This window comes from Bubalus kerabau, chromosome 10, assembly GCF_029407905.1.
Source record: "Bubalus kerabau isolate K-KA32 ecotype Philippines breed swamp buffalo chromosome 10, PCC_UOA_SB_1v2, whole genome shotgun sequence".
Classification (NCBI taxonomy): Eukaryota; Metazoa; Chordata; class Mammalia; order Artiodactyla; family Bovidae; genus Bubalus; species Bubalus kerabau.
The window spans coordinates 84,586,665-84,603,362 of NC_073633.1; the positions used below are offsets into that span (position 1 = coordinate 84,586,665).

General features: G+C 45.2%; 1 protein-coding gene across 3 annotated transcripts in view; it reads right to left on the reverse strand.

The window, feature by feature from the left end:
- Nucleotides 1-16,698, reverse strand: part of ZFYVE26 (zinc finger FYVE-type containing 26) — a 70,566-nt gene that overhangs the window by 19,125 nt on the left and 34,743 nt on the right. For all 3 annotated transcript variants that reach the window (XM_055538412.1, XM_055538410.1, XM_055538411.1), the window contains exons 23-31: nucleotides 15,701-15,805; nucleotides 13,905-14,027; nucleotides 13,341-13,517; nucleotides 8,415-8,661; nucleotides 7,584-7,682; nucleotides 5,035-5,198; nucleotides 3,869-4,005; nucleotides 1,633-1,664; nucleotides 736-872 (exon numbers count right to left, since the gene is read on the reverse strand). In XM_055538412.1, coding sequence (XP_055394387.1) covers nucleotides 736-872; nucleotides 1,633-1,664; nucleotides 3,869-4,005; nucleotides 5,035-5,198; nucleotides 7,584-7,682; nucleotides 8,415-8,661; nucleotides 13,341-13,517; nucleotides 13,905-14,027; nucleotides 15,701-15,805 — 1,221 coding nt within the window. The remainder of the gene's footprint in view (nucleotides 1-735; nucleotides 873-1,632; nucleotides 1,665-3,868; nucleotides 4,006-5,034; nucleotides 5,199-7,583; nucleotides 7,683-8,414; nucleotides 8,662-13,340; nucleotides 13,518-13,904; nucleotides 14,028-15,700; nucleotides 15,806-16,698) is intronic.

Below are 16,698 nucleotides of genomic sequence, written 5' to 3' on the forward strand. Positions count from 1 at the left end.
ACTCTTTGATGCTGGTTTGGACAATAGTTGACTTGCTTGTTTAGCTACCTGGAGAGGTCTCTGCTTCAAGCCACTGGACACAGTGCTGCTAAAATTAATATTCTTAAAGCACATTCCATGGCCCTTCATGTCTACCAAGTACATATATCTCACTGCAGAGTGTAAGGCCCTACACATACGTAGCCCATTTCAACCTTACCTCTATTAACACCCCATGTTTCCTCCAAATTAAACCACTTCTAACTCCCCAACTATTTTGGACACCGTGTCTTTGCTTGGATGTTCTAGTTTGGAACTCTTTATCCTTACCCTATCCTCACTCCCCTCATGACACCCAAACTTTTGCTTGTCAAACTCCTACCTCACTTCCAAAGCTCATCTTAAATGCCACGAAGGCTTTCCTGATTTTCTCCTGTGTATTTCTCAAGCTGTCCCTCATTTTGTGCTTTTAACTGGTTTCCCTGCCTTAGCTCCCATGTGATTACACTGTGAGCAAGTGAAGACCAGCCTGTGTTTGCCCAACTCTGCATTTCCTGCTGTGACTACACATCATGTGTGTGTGTTTTCAGCTGAGCAGTCGTGTCTGACTCTTGGCGACCCCATGGACTGTAGCCCGCCAGTCTTGTCTGTCCATGGGGATTCTCCAGGCAAGAATACTGGAGTGGGCTACTATTTCCTTCTCCAGACTACACATTATAAAGAAACTCAAATGACTATCCATTTTATCGCTATTACCTGCTCATAGTAAAATTCACTCCGCACCAGCTCATTTTCCTCCTCGTTCAGATCCAAAATCCATTCCACCTCTGCTGCTTTGGGGACTCTCACCACAGCTGAATATGGAGGGCTTTCACTCTTGGAGCTGTCTGGGGCTGAGAAGACAAATACCATCCATGTGTCATTCATTGGCAGCAGCCCAGTTAGTCCAGCCAGTGGGCAGCGTGAGCTGTTGGCAGATCCCTGCCTGCTATCTTAGGGCTCTTTCTTTCCTTTTGGTCCCTCGTATTTCCTTCAGGAGATCACCTTGGGAACCTCAAATTTTCTTCCCCAGGCACAGACCCGGGATGAGTGTTGCAATATTTGCCACACAACCCTGTTGCTTCATGTGAGAAGCCCTGAAAGGTACATGCTTCCCCAGTGGACGGCTGAGCCACTGGCTGCTCTAAACCAACCTGCCCAAACTACCAACAGTGACTGCTAAGGGGAGGGAGGGAGCGTTGGGAGGCAGGATGGTGGTCAAGGGGAACCTAGGGGGAAACAAGAAAAATAAGCTACTAAAAGTTCAGGACCCAATTCTTTGGCTACTGGCATTCTCGATGCTGGAAGCTAATGGGCCAGTGTGATAAGTTAATATGAAGCCTGATAGAAATGCCAAGAATTTTCTTTGGTCAGCCTACTGGACTGAGTTGCCACTGAGGGTGTCAGTTGCAGCAGGTATGCTGAAGGAATGGCTAACTTGAGCACAGAAAGGAAAGGTCACAAGGAGGGAGCTCCCTGGCGGTCCAGTGGTTAGGACTCTGTGCTTTCGCCTCCAAGGGCTCAGGTTCAACTCCTGGTTGGGAAGCTAAGCTTTTGCAAACCTGGCAGCATGGTCAAAAAAAAGAAGTCACAGGGCATGTGAGTTAGCCTTACCTTCTGCTTGTCCTGGATTCTCCTCTGGTACACTGGAAACAGAGAAAGAAAAGGCGAAATGCCTGTGAAAACTGAATTCCTCCTCCTCCTTGAGCTTGGTATACAGCACTGACATTTACTATTACTGCACTGAGATTATCCGGGAATCATCCAAAACTCTTCTCTCTCTCTCACCTGTCACAGCCAACCACTTATCATTTCTTGTCCATTCCATCTCCTGAATACCTCTTTAAATATCCTCATCTCTCTCCTCATCCCTGTCTCAGAGACAGCCCTCATCACTCAATGCTATTGCCTCTGCAGTAGCTTCTCAACTGGTCTCCTTGATTCTGCCAATCTATTCTCTACTTTGTAGGTATAGCAAGCTTTCAAAAAATGCATTATGCTATGCTTCTGCTTCAAATTCTTTAATAGCTCCTCGGGGTACAAATATTCCACATTTGCAGGTTAGCAGACAAAGCTCATGGAGAAGGCAATGGCACCGCACTCCAGCACTCTTGCCTGGAAAATCCCATGGACGGAGGAGCCTGGTAGTCTGCAGTCCATGGGGTTGCTAAGAGTCGGACACGACTGAGCGACTTCACTTTCATTTTTCACTTTCATTGGAGAAGGAAATGGCAACCCACTCCAGTGTTCTTGCCTGGAGAATCCCAGGGACGGGGGAGCCTGGTGGGCTGTCATCTCTGGGGTCGCACAGAGTCGGACATGACTGAAGTGACTTAGCAGCAGCAGACAAAGCTCCCCATGGTCTGGCTGCCTCTGGAGACCATCTCCTACCACCCATGACCTCTGCTCAACCCATAAAAGTCCTATTCACACTGTCATAGGCTTTGATCAAGTTCAATTGGTGCCATTAACCACTAGATCCCAATGTCACAGGCCAGAGCCCAAGGCTATCACCTGCATGAGGAGCCTTCTGATCAACCAATCCCAGCCCATGCTGCCAAAGAGCAAGCTCCAAGCCATTGTGCCATTCCCTAGGTCCTCCCAAGCTCAGCTGCCAGCCCCTGAGTCTAGAACCCTAGCCCATGACCTACCTATTTACACTTTTCAAAGGACCCACATTTTCTCCTATCCCTGACTTTGCAGCTGTTACTCCCACTTTTGGACACACTCTGTTTTGACTTATTTTATCACCAACTTTTCATCCTCTAGGGAGGCTTAGGCCAAGTGCCACACCCCTAGGAAACCCTCCTGATCACTGAGCTAAGCTGGATGTGTCTCCATACCGCACTTACCAAAGGGCTTTGTGGTCTGTGTTTTGGCTATCTTCCCACCAAAATAGGAACTCCTCAAGGGAAAAGTGATTACTGCTGAGTGATTGCTGAGTGAAAGAATCCTTATTGACTGCTCATTTCAAATCTCAGCAGAAAGATAAATGGGTAATTTCCCTGACCCCCACTAGGAGGGAGACAGTGGTATGCCAGGGTCACAGAAACTGTGGTATAAGCAAGGCACATCTTCCTTTCTATCAGGTCAGTAAACACCATGATAAACAATGATAAAAAAGTTCATGTTAAAAGAAACACAAACATGCATTTGAGATCGATTTAAGTCTGTTCATAAAACACAAAGAAGTCTAAGTAATTTGGCTTTTGGATAGCTGCTTTGGCTCATATGCCCACACGCAGTTAGTTTTACCCTCTTTTGCCGCCAGAAGTAGTGGAAAAAACTGAGCGACACTGAGCCGGCAAAAATCCCTTGACCTGTTTTGCCAGTGGCGTGAACAGTTTCTGAGATTTGTCCCCGGGTGAACTGTGTGTAGGAAAGTGTGTGGGGACTCTGAGTCATGGATAACAAGCCAGAATGATAAGGTCGATGAGAGCTGATGTAAGTGAGGCCCCAACATTCAGTAGGTGAGCGTGTCGTTTTGAGTCCAGCTGAGACCGACTGAAGCAAGAGTGGCTGGAAAAGAGGTGAGGGTGTTGGCAAGCAAAGATCAGTGGCCTCAGTTAGGGGACAGGCCAAAGAACCCAGGGCCCTGATCTCAGAACATCACGCACGCGCTTGCTCTCTGCTTCTACGCACCCCTACGTCCTCTCTCTGATGTCTCTCTGACCAAGGTCGACCATTACACTGCAGGCTTAATGGCATTTCAGTGTGAATGTGGAAAGAAAACCTTCTGTAACTGCTCAGATTTGAGATGCTCTCCCTCATGAGACTTGTAGGTGTGTCAGGACCCCGGGGGAGGGGGCGCTGGTCACCCGCCGCAGCGGCCCCGCCGCAGGACACTCACTCTTGGTTGAAGTAGCTGTAGCACTGGTCACACACGCGGGCGGGGTTCTCTCGGCAGCCTTCCACCACCATTTTCTTGGTGGAGCAGGAACTGCACGCCAGCCGGCCACAGCGGCGACAGTGATGACGCCTGTTGAACTGAGGAGCGTTATTGGAAAGAGAAAGAGGAGCAGGGAAGAGAAAGTGAGATGGCCGGACCTGTGAGCAACCTGTCAATCCATTTATCCTTGGAATGAGCCACCTGTGACTTGCTAAGACTATCAGGTGCTTGGGCATCTGTTGAGAAAGAACACACTAATCCTTGCCTTCACACAACTGACGTTTAAAAATCTCTTTCGGTTGATGGGCAAACATGCCCAAGTCATGGACAGTTTTGCAAGAGCTTCTGACAAGCCCTACCTGTCTGTGGAGGAAACATGTGAAGACGGAATAAAAAGCAGTGGGGAAGAAGTGACTTTCCCAGCCAATGAGGAACACAGTTCTACAAGGTATCGATGATGATGAAAAAGTGTCCTTTTTTCAAGTGTTTTACAAATACTGCCTTATTTCATCATAAGAGGTTGATAGACATTTTACACCTTTTTTATAGAAGAGGAGGAAACAAACCCAGAGAAACTACACCATTGTCATTTTCCCACGTGCTGAGCTATTATGCCAGGCAGGTACTGTGCTCAGTGTGGTAACGTGTTACTATAGTGTTTATGAACCAAGTAATAATCATCACCCCCAGTTTACAAGTGAGCATCTGAGATGAAAAGATTAATAGTCACATTGCAAGTAAGAGGTAGGGCTGGGATGAGAACTGAAGTCCTCTGGCTCCAGCACAGAAAACCATTACCAGGTCACCTGTCTTATTGCAAAAGACACAAGAGCTGGAAACAAGATGTCCTGATGTTTGGTCACTCCTTCTGCAATACCTCTGCCTCTTATCATTTATTTCATAAGAAAGGCAGAGATTTAGAATTTAAGGCTACTCAAGAGTGGGGGCGGTCTACCCTCTATCTGAACTCAGAAAATACATCCTGGTCAGGTCAAAGATAAACTCAGTGCCTTACACCTTCTGAACATACCCTCTCTCTTGGGGACAGGAGGTGACTATAAATTCAGGCTCATGAAGGAGAACTTTCTTTTCTCCTGCAGGTGAAGCTGGAGACAGATAAGACTTACCATGGTGAAGTGCTCCCTGCGGCAGACCATGCAGACGCTCTCACTCTCATCTGGGACCCACTGGTGCCTGGCAGGGGGTGTGGCTGGGGGCACAAACTCCAGTGGCAACTGACTCGGGGGGAAGTTCCTCTCCCTCAGACTTGGGGAATGTACAGTGGAGACACCTAGGAGTCAGAGCCAGAAGTCAGAGTAAAAGGTGATTAACAGTCAAGCTGATAAATGACAAACGAAGGAGACAATTAGAATTGTACCATTTTACAAAGCCTCCTGATACCACAGCTCCAATTAATGATCATCGATGGCTGATTGCCAAAAGAGCATTGTGTGGGACTTCCCTGGTGGGCCAGTGGCTAAGACTCTTGGCTCCCAATGCAGGGGGCCTGGGTCCAGTTCTTGGTCAGGGAACTGGATGCCACATGCCACAACTAAGACCTAGCACAGCCCAATAAATAAATATGTCATGTTTCTGAACTTGATGATTTAAAGAAAAAAAGAGCATTGTGCATTTCCTGACGGAAGGCACAAGACCGCCTATCAAATATACTAGCCAAAAAACACTGAGCCTGAATCAAATCAAGCTTCTAGATCTATCTACAGGGTACTGGAAACATCGGGGATGGAGACCCAGATTACCACAGGGTGACAGTCAACAAAATCCAGAGTGTGGGAAGCTCTATGGGACAAGTGAACCAGTTTCCTTCACAAATAAAAAAGAGATAGAGGGAAAAAGAGGGTATGGAAACCTATTGATTAAAAGAGATTCTTATTAAGAGAGAGTTTAGTCAAATGCCATGTGTGGACATTATTTACATCCTTATTCTAGAAATACCAATCCTAAAAAAATTCCTCATGAGATTACTGGGGAAATCTGAATATGGACTGGATAGTTTATAATAATAAGGAATCATTAATTTGGTTTTAGGTATGAGAATGATGTTATGGTTTTGTTTTATGTAAGTCCTTACCTTTCATAGATATACACTGTTTTTGGGGGTTTTTTTGGGGGGGGGCCATGACATGCAGCTTGTAGGGTCTCAGTTCGCTGACCAGGGATTGAACCCAAGCCATAGCTATGAAAGCCCTGAACCCTAACCATTAGACCACCAGGGAACTCCCGAGATAGACACTGTTTTATTTATGAACAAAATGGTATGATGTCTAGGATCTGTTTCAGAATAATCCAGTAGAGGGACAGGGGTACAGATGAAACAAGAATGGTCAAACTCAGATGATAAATATTGCAACTGAGTAATAGGTACGTGACACTTCATTACACTATTCTCTCTACTTTTGTGTACTGGAAATTTTGTCTAATAAAAAATAAAGAAAAAATTAAGTACACCAAAGCTGCTCAGGCTGCCTTATGCAGATTTGTGCAGCTGCTCATATCCCTGTACACCTGAGCCCTTCTGTTAGGTCTGCTGATTATCCTGAAGCATGGCTCCTTCTCAAAGTTGGGCCACAAAATGCCACTTTGCTTTATGGTATCTAAGCAGAAGGATGGTATGGTACCTAGCAGAATGATGTTGGCATGTCACAGAAAAAGAGAACTGGGAGCACAGTGACTCTTAGCAGCACCCAAAAGAAGAGGGATTGTTGACCTCTCCCCAGGAGCCTGTTCTCCTGACTGTTGGCAAAACAAACTCTTGCTGAGCCTCTTCTGAGTGCAGCCCATTGGGCAAAAGTCAGCAGATTGGAGTGGAAGGGTGGTGAAAAGTGGTGACCGAGAAATGGCAGGAGACTTCAAAGGCCTTGCACCCGGTGTGGGTGACAGGCATAAATAACTCCCTGCAGGACGAACATGACAACTAAACAGTCGATCCTCCTTATTGGGAGATTCCATATTTGTGAAGTTGCCTACTTGTTAAAATCTACTTTTAACTTCAAAATCGGTATTTGCATTGCTTTTGTAGACACATATAGAGTGGTGAATAATTGGAGTTGCAGGCTTGTTATTATGCAGGTTCTCATCTACGGTTGAATAAGGTCATGTTTTGCTTCCTTATACAGAGCAGACCAGAGAATGGAGCCCGTAGAGGACAGTGCGGCAGGGAGTGCAAGAAGCTCACTTCTGGGGATGGCTGGACAGGGTTTGAATCCCAAATGCTCAATATGCACTCGTGAATGGGGTGACTTCAGGCAAGTCACTTTAACACTCTGAGCCTCTTTTTCTCTTTTGTACAATAAAGAAAATAGAATCTACTGGGATGAACTGTCTTCAGTTTGAGATTATCGTGTATGTGAAATGTTATATATACATATATATACGTCTGTATACGTACAAGCATACACATACATACAAGCATATTTTCCCTAGGAGCAATGGTTCAGTATTTGCTAATTCATTGTGGAATCTTCATAGATATACTATTGCAAATAATAAGAATCATTCATATGTTGAGTTTTCTGGGATATACAAAGCTGGAACAAATCAAAAAAACCAATAAGAATGTTGTGACTGGAAATGAAAAAAGCAACAAAAGAATCAGAAAATCAGAGTAAGGCAAGACTGAACTGAAAAATGGGTAACTCTCAGAACTCATTCTTACCAGGAGCAGTAGCAGAAGAGAACTCGGCTGATGGTGACCTAGACAAGGTCTCGAGGTCTGAGGCCTGACTGACAATCTCCTGGAGGTGAATCACAGAGTCTGCAGGGAAGGAAAATGTTGACAGATCATTCTACCATAAACAAACCTTACTTGTTTTGCTAGGAATTTAGTTCAAAGCCCTGTTGGTTTCACTGTCATCCCATGATTCTACCAGGTATGCAAAGAATGAGAGAAGGGCGTCTAAGACAGTCATAAGCATGCTTCTCAAATGCTTCAATAAACAAACTATGTTAGGCATGTGAGATAAATGATGTAGACACTAGGATTTTACAGAATAAATCAAAAGATGTCCAGAAGAAAGTGGAAGATATTTAAGTGATAGTCCTGGAGGGTAGGGAGTAAGAAAAAAAAAAAAAGCTGGCTGGGAACATTAGCCCTCATTTATTTCATTTTCTTCATTCTAGTAGAGACTGAGTCAGCTCACATACTAGTGACATCTGATGTGACCCTGGGAATAGTCCTCAAATCAAAATGATGGCACTTAAGAGCCCATTGCACCAAGGCTAGACAGACACCACTCTCAGCATGTTTTGTTTTCTGAACCTTTATGTTATGATGCACATGGCGGTTATCCACCATCATTTCATTCAGGTTAGCCTGCCACTTCCTCCAAGACTGAGATCTCTCCTATACAAAAGAGCTCTCTCTCCTGAAGCGTATCCTCTCATTCTCTATCAACTCAAAATCATAAAAGAGGAGAAATGGAAACTGAGGATGGAGCACAGTATTTCCTTCTCCACGTAGAACTCCCCCAAGCACGCTGGCCGTTACCTGAGCGTTTCTCCCGCAGAGGGTATGGGAAATCCAGGGCTTTTCCCGCGTATCTGGAAAGCAGTGCGTCCACCTCGTCCGTGGTGAAGCCAATCTCCTGGCCGGCCAGCAGCTGGCGCAGAGTCTGCACGGCCACAGCGGCCCAATCCACCTTCATGTTCATGAGCAGCTGCTCCAGCATGAGCAGGGGGCTGGAGGACAGGTGGGCGTAGCTGGCCCGGTGCTGCTCGGGCAGGGTCAGCAGCACCTAGGAGTGGGGGAGAGCCCCAGCGTGAAGAAAACAGGATATGAACTTCAGAAGAAAGTCAAGATTCTCACGGGGAAGTGGGAAGGGTATCTGGGACCAATGGGCTCTTGGCCAGCTGGCTGGGAGTCTTTTAGAAAGGAAGGAAGGCTGGACTCCTAGCTAAATCCTCCAGGTGGCAATCAAGATGAGGGGAACTTTCTCTGGAAAGGTTCAGATAGTAAATATTTCAGACTTTATAGGCCATAAGGTCTTTTGGCAACTACTCAACTGGTAAATGAGCGTACATTCTTGTGTTTCAATAAAACATGATTTATATAAGCAGGCAGAGGACTGGATTTGGCTCACAGGTGCTGGTCTCCTAACCCCCAGCTTAGACCAACCAGGCATGATTGACTTCTTCCTGATCCTTAAAGTCACCATTCTGTCCTTCTGAGGCTTTGCTAGAATAAGCAATATAAGGTGGACTAAACCTGGCATCTCCAGGGTCCTACAGATGAATGATGACTCTAAATTCTTCCTAGGGGTTGTTATCACTGGGCTTGAAATATGTTCACTGGCTCTGATCATTGCCAGTCTTCAAAGATTCCACTCAGGCACAGTACAGCCAAAAAAGAAAAACAGGTGTATCCTCTTTAGGATCATTTTACGTGGTTGAACTCTTAGCAAGTAGGCTGGTGGTCATGTTCATGGTTCTATTCATGCAGTGTGTTCTATACTCAGGGGACAGTATGACAGGCAATCACAATCATCAGAGAGTTAGAAGGCCTTATCTTTTCCTAAACACTACTCCACTGAAATTAGCTTGTAATTTCTTCTACTAGGTTACACATCAAGGGTAAGGACTTGTTATCCCACTGCATAGTGAGAGAGTCAGTTCCTAGGCAGGTTGATAAGGCCTTAAACAGCCTGAGAAAAATGCCCAGAGGGGCCCAGGTGAAAAGGGATGGGCTTGCTATTACTGCCCCTACTGGAAAGGAGGGGCACCTCAAGCGGGATTGCCCTCATGCATCTAAGCCGCCCCCGGCTCCATGTCCGGTCTGCAAAAGACCACACTGGAAGAGAGACTGCTCCCGGAGGCGTAGGTCTCCGGGATCGGACTCTCAAGACAATCAGGACTGAAGGTGCCCGGGGGTCCCCACACAAGCTCCCGTCCTAATTATACCTGAGGAACCCCGGGTATTAATAATTGTGGGGGGCCAATCCGTCGATTTCCTTTTAGATACTGGGGCAATTTATTCTGTGCTTACTGAAGCCCCTGGCCCACTTTCTTCCCGATCCGCTTCCTTTATGGGACTGTCTGGACGAGCCAAAAGGTATTATTTCAGTTATTCTTTATCTTGCAACTGGGATTCTGTGCTGTTTTCACACGAGTTTCTGATCGTGCCAGAATCTCCCTTACCCCTTTTGGGAAGGGATATACTGAGCCAGGTCCATGCCCCTGTTTTCATGAATATGGAGCCCTTCCTTTCCCTCCCTTTAGTTGAACAAAATGTAAATCCTAGAGTATGGGCTGATGGAAAATCTGTGGGTCGAGCACAAAATGCTAATCCTGTAGTTGTTAAGCTCAAAGACCCATACGTATTTCCACAGAAGAAGCAGTATCCACTGAAACCTGAGGTTAAGGAAGGGTTAAAATCCACCATCAAAAATTTAAAGGAGCAGGGACTATTAATTCCCTATAACAGTCCTTGCAACACTCCTATTTTGGGTATAAAGAAATCGAATGGTAAATGGAGACTAGTTCAAGATTTACGAATAATAAATGAGGCTGTAGTTCCTTTACACCCTGTGGTGCCTAATCCTTATACTCTATTGTCTAAAATTCCTGAACGGGCCAAATATTTCTCAGTAATTGATTTAAAGGATGCCTTTTATTCAGTGCCTTTGGTGGAAGAAAGTTGATTTCTATTTGCCTTTGAAGACCCTACACAGCCAGCTTCTCAGTTAACCTGGACGGTTTTGCCCCAGGGATTTCGTGACAGTCCTCACTTATTTGGACAAAGTTTGTCATGGGATCTACAAAACTTTAATCACTCTGAAGCAGTGGTGTTACAATACGTAGATGATATTTTGCTCTGTGCTGAGACAGAGGAAGCTTGTTCGCGAGCCTCAGAAGATTTCTTAAACTTTCTGGCAGGCTGTGGTTACAAGGCATCAAGAGAAAAGGCTCAGCTTTGTCAACAATCGGTTAGATATCTGGGCCTAATCATATCAGAAGGGACTAGGGCCATAGGCCCTGAGAGAATTAAACCTATACTAAATCATCCCCTACCTATGACTTTAAGACAATTGAGAGGATTTTTGGGAATCACAGGTTACTTTCACATTTGGATTCCGGGTTACAAGGAACTTGCCCGGCCTTTATATAAACTTATAGCTGAAACTCAGCAGGCCCAAACCGACAAACTGGTTTGGTCTCCAGAAACTCAAAAGGCTTTTAAGGTTCTTCAGGCTGCTCTCCTGCAAGCTCCAGCTCTGAGCTTCCCCACAGGGTCAGAATTTGTTTGTCACTGAAAGAAAAGGTGTGGCATTGGGAGATTTGACACAACCCTGAGGGCCTCACCAGCAACCTATTGCTTATCTAGGCAGAGAATTAGATGTAGTTTCACGTGGGTGGCCCCACTGCCTAAGAGTAATTGGGGCAGCGGCTTTATTAGCACCTGAAGCTTTAAAAATAACTAATGACGAAACCTTACTGTACTGACTTCTCATGATGTGAGTGGAATCTTAAATTCTAAGGTTAATATTTGGATGACAGACAGTAGGCTTTTTAAGTATCAGTCATTGTTGTTAGAAGGACCAGTAACTAAGCTTAGTTTGTGGAAATTTAAATCCTGCCACTTTCCTTCCTGAGAAGGAAAATGAAACACCTGATCACGATTGTTCTCAATTCCTAACTTTAAACTATGCAGCTCGGGAGGATCTAAAGGATACCCCATTAGACAATCCTGACATGGAAATATTTACAGATGGCAATTCTTTTGTTTGGGATGGAAAGCGTAAGGCAGGTTACGCCATGGTGACTGCTGAACAGGTTTTGGAAGCAAAATCTCTCCCCCAGGGAACCAGTGCTCAGTTAGCAGAGCTTGTGGCCCTGACCCGAGCATTAGAATTAAGCAAAGGGCAGCGGATGGGCCTGATAATCTATGTGAGTCTACTTCTGCTGACTCCAAATATCCTGAGTCTGCCGTTGGATCCTCAAGACAATGTCTTCCTGTCCTGGGCTCACTCCTATGCTGCATTCCACAATTGGTCTAACTGCTGGGTCTGCGGAGCGCTCCCCTCTTCATCAGTGGAAGGCTTCCCGTGGTGGACATCCCCACTTGAAGTAAAAGACTTTCTCCAAGTCTGTGAATACCTTCGACAACAATCACATGCGATGCCTCTTCTTCATCTGATGACATTTACCAACCCTAAAATGGACTGGTACAACACTTTGTACTTTAACTATGGACATACTGTGACTTTTAATTTCGATTTTAACTTGTTTTAATGACTATGTTGCCTGCATCTGTAATTGTATAACTGGATTTGTTTCTAGCGGCATGAAAGCTTTTAAGTTACAAATGATTGCTCAAATTCCTGCTACTGTTGCAACTTCCTCCAGCTACTATTTGGGGCCCCTGGATCAGATATCCTCAATATGAGGATTAGGAGAATATGTTGCCTCACCAATTTAGGGACAACCCCCCTTGTCAGCTCGGAAGCAGTTATGGAACGAGAACGTTGCCCCTTTTCCCTAGGCAACATAATTCTCCTAAAACAAAAGGGGGGAATGGGGGAGTCAGTTCCTAGGCAGGTTGATAAGGAGTCTAGGGGTTCCCAAGGAGAGAGGGGTCTGGAATTCTCAAGGAGGAAGAAAGGACAAACTTTTTTTCTTTCCCCACATTCCTTAGGATTATATAACAATAATGTATCTTGCCTAAGGACAGCCTCTGGATTAAACCTTCTGTTATCTTAAAATGTAAATTATGGGAGTAGGTCTGATGAGGTCTTTATAACCTCCAGACATTCTTTAGATTCAATGGAGAGTATATAACTTCATTGTTAACACTAGCAAGCGGGTACTCTTTCTGCCCCCTTCTGATGCCTATGTCAGAAGCTTTCTCTATCTCCTTTATACTTTAATAAAACTTTATTACACAAAAGCTCTGAGCGATCAAGCCTCGTCTCTGGCCGCAGATTGAATTCTTCTCCTCTGGGGGCCAAGAATCCTGGTGTCTTCGCGTGATTCAACAACAACCTTTCAATAGACAATTGACCCCTTTCCTTTAGCACAGAGTAGTTTTAAGGATTTGAAGCAGCAGTTTTAAGTCCTCACATCAGAATCCTTCTGGAAAGCAGGCAGGTCCTGTCCCAAAAAGTTCAGTTGTAATTACTCTAGGGTGTGGGTCAACTACTGCTATTTTTAGAAAGTCCAGGTGATTCTAATTCATAGTCAGAATTTAGAAGCCTTGATATAGCAGATGTCAGGCAAAGCATAAAGAGAACTTAGGAGGGCCGTAAAATTCACTTTGGAGGCAGAGCAGTAGGCAACGCTAAGTTCTAAGGGATATGGTGGGCTATTAGGGTCAAGACTTTATATAGCACAGGTCAAGGAAGGCAGATGCCTGGAAGAGCAAGTTCTCAAGTGGGAGCTGGACCAGCATGCTTTCCCGACAGCCCCTTCCCCTCCTGACCTTGGATCCCATGTACAGTGCCTGGATTTCACGGTGTCGGTCAGCGGTCAGTTCTCCATAGAAGTGGGTGGTGAGGTAGTTGGCCAAGAAGTGAGAAGTGGCCAAGCTAGGGTGCTGGTCGAGGGACTGCTCTGTGACCTCAAGGCACATGGTGGGGTCGGGAATTCTTTGTAGAAGCTGTTGCAGGAGGAAGGTAGAGGAGAAAGGTGAGGCCTGTAGAAGAACTCTTAGTCCAGCCTTGTTTTGTTTGAGAACAGAACCTTTCGGTTTATTCACTTTGGATTAACCCTTTTTCTGCACTCTTTTTTTTTCCCCCACCACTCCTTAGCTTCACAAATGATGATTTTGACAGGACCAGAGATCAGCAGGATCTTGGACCCAGCTGCCCACCTGGCACCTAATGTAGGGTTGGCACTTACAGGCAGGGTGACTATAACCAGCTTATAGAGGAGCAGATGTGAGACTGTGAGTGCTCTGGATGGGATCCAGTAGGAACAGAGCCATCCGATTCGACCAACCTTTGCATCCCTCCCCAAAGAAAACTGGGAAGAGTTGGAGGCTTACCTGCAGAGCCTTTTCATGATCTCCTCTTTCTAGAAGGTGGAGGAGATGCTTCTGATGTAGGTTGATTAAATGTTCTCTTGGAATAGGGTAGAGGCAGCCCCACTCCTCACATAGCTCATACTCCTGGAAGGAAACACACATGCCTTCAACCCCTTTAAAATCCAGGCCTTGTCACTCATTCAATGCTTGCCTGGTTTTTCTCAGCAGTCCTGAATCTGCCAAAGCCCCAGGACAGCTTGGGAAGTGTTGATGGGAACTTCGTTGTGGGATTAAAGTGGGATCATAAAGGACTACAATTGGCAAGGTAAGTTCTGAAAATGGTGCAAGTAGGCAGCTAAAGATGTCCTTTTCCTCTTAGCTCGACTATAGAAAAGAAACAGATGACATACAGCCACAAGCACTTGGTGTCGGTGACGGGAAGATACTAAGGAAGTGGGCAAGACGGAGAGGACTGTCAAAGGACACAGAGCCTACTCAGCTCTGACTGTGGCCATATGACTGTGCAGGCCCCGTGCTGCCAGAGTTTAGAAATTTTCAAAAAAAATTTTAGGGCTTCCTTGGTGGTCCAGTGGTTAAGACTCCACACTTTCACTGCAGGGGACATGGGTTCAATTCCTCATCAGGGAACTAAGCTATCTCTCACATGCTTTGTGGCATGGCCAGAAAAAATAAATTACAAAAACATTTTTTTTTTTAATTGAAAAATCTCCCTATTTTCCAATGCTGGCAATGAAATCAATATGAAAAGCTAAAAATTTTGCAGACCACTATTGCACAGGCCAAATAAACACGTTGGTGTTGGATTCCATTGATATCAACCCTTGCTACTCCCTGCATCCCCACCCCCAATTTGTGAACTCTGGATTAAAGTTTCAGACGGTGGAATTCTCAGAGCTACGGCTGAGTGTTCTATGGTGGCATGTGGAAGGCTCTCCCCGCAACTCTGCCTGGGGCCACCTTCTTCAGGATGTTCCCTTGTCTCTCATGCTGCATTAGATGCCCTGCCTGTGCCACCACCACAGTCTGGGCTTGCTTCTGTCACTTGGTATATCACAATCACCTAGGGATATGTCTCACATTGCCCCCCACCCTCGCCCTACCCACCCCCTTCCCAAAAGAATGAGTTGCGCAAAGGCAAAGGCAAAGGCTAAGCTGAATGACCTTTGCTTCACCACTATCTAGCACAGTGGTCAATAAAGGTTTCCTGGATGAGTCAGCACCTGAATAAACACATCTACATTTTGATCTATGATACAGATCAGCTTCTTAAAGGGTAAAGAAAAAATTTACTCAGCATTCAATGTCCAACAAACACATGGAAAGGTAGTTGAGGTCATTAGTAATCATGACAACGTAAATTAAAACAATGACGAGATACCGTCTTATTGGCAGAAAGTAAAAAGCTGGACAATGCCAAAATTGCCAAGAAGATGCAGCAATAGGGACTGTGAGTGGGAGCCTAACAGGGCCAGAACAATGTGGTAACATCTTAGTAAAGGTGAGGATGCTCGTGCAGCAGTTCCACATTGGGTATGTATTTTGTACCTACTGTGGACAGTGTAGGAAATTTCATGTATGAAAACAAGGGTGTTAGTTCAAAAGCGTTAACTGTCTTATTCTTTACACTTCTCTGAATGTTGGTAAGTTTCACATGCATAAAAAAGAGAAAAAAGAGTGTTATGTAATTATAGAAAAAAATGTGAACCTTGACATATGGAAAGGAGTCTACCTAACTGGCTAAGGAGGGGCAAATCTACAAAGAGGAGGAAGGAGAATAGTACCCAGGAAAATGGTACCTTGGCTTCCAGAATCAGGTTCATGACAGTCGATGGGTCCTTAGCACAACAGTTCCTCAGGGCCTGCCAGTCACACCACACCGGGGTAGACTGCAAACCTAGAATCTAAGGAAAGACAAGAAAAGCTATCAAACCACACTGTAGTTTCTCTGTCCAGGAACAAGTCCTTGGAGTTTCCAGGGATGGGCCATCCCCAGGTCTCTGTACCAAACTTGCCAGGAGAGAGAGGGAATGAGAACCAATGGGACAGAGTGTTTGGAGAGATGAGTGAACCGATCTGGCAAGTATAACCAGGGAGCCAAGATTTGGAGTGGGGAGGCCCCAGTTGTAGGACAGTTCTCAGAGGCTTCTGTCCTTTGCAGCTTGTTCAGTCTTCTGGGGTCACTTGTCCCTTGCTCCTTCATCTCAAAACTCTATCCAGGTTATTCTTCTGGCTTGAATGCTCTGTGGGATCACCCTTCAGGTAGCATTTTAGCTCAGCATGAAAATTGCTGAGGAAGAGTGGAAAGAAAATCTTTTTCACTTGCCATTTTCACTTTCCCTGGTAGGGCTCTGGACTCTGGTTAACAGTACACTTGGAAAGATTAGCATATATGTATACTTGTTATGTAGCGGTATCACGTAAATCTACCTCTCTAAGCCTCTTGATCTTGAATATAACACATACATCAAAGAACCTTTCACTTGAAAGGTTGAACTGAAAGTGAAATTGTCACTTTCAGTTATCCCTTTCAAAATAGCTATTGTTATAGTGAAGAGTTCTCATAAAACATGATCCACTGAAGGAGGAAATGGCAAACCTCGAGGAAATTTTTGCCTTGAGAACCCCATGAACAGTATGAAAAGGCAAAAAGATATGACACTAGAAAATGAGTCTCCCAGATCAGAAGGTATACAATACGCTACAAGGGAAGAGTAGAGGGCAATTACTAATAGATTCAGAAAGAATGAAGTGGCTAGGCCAAAGTGGAAATGACGCTCAATTGTGGATGTGTCTG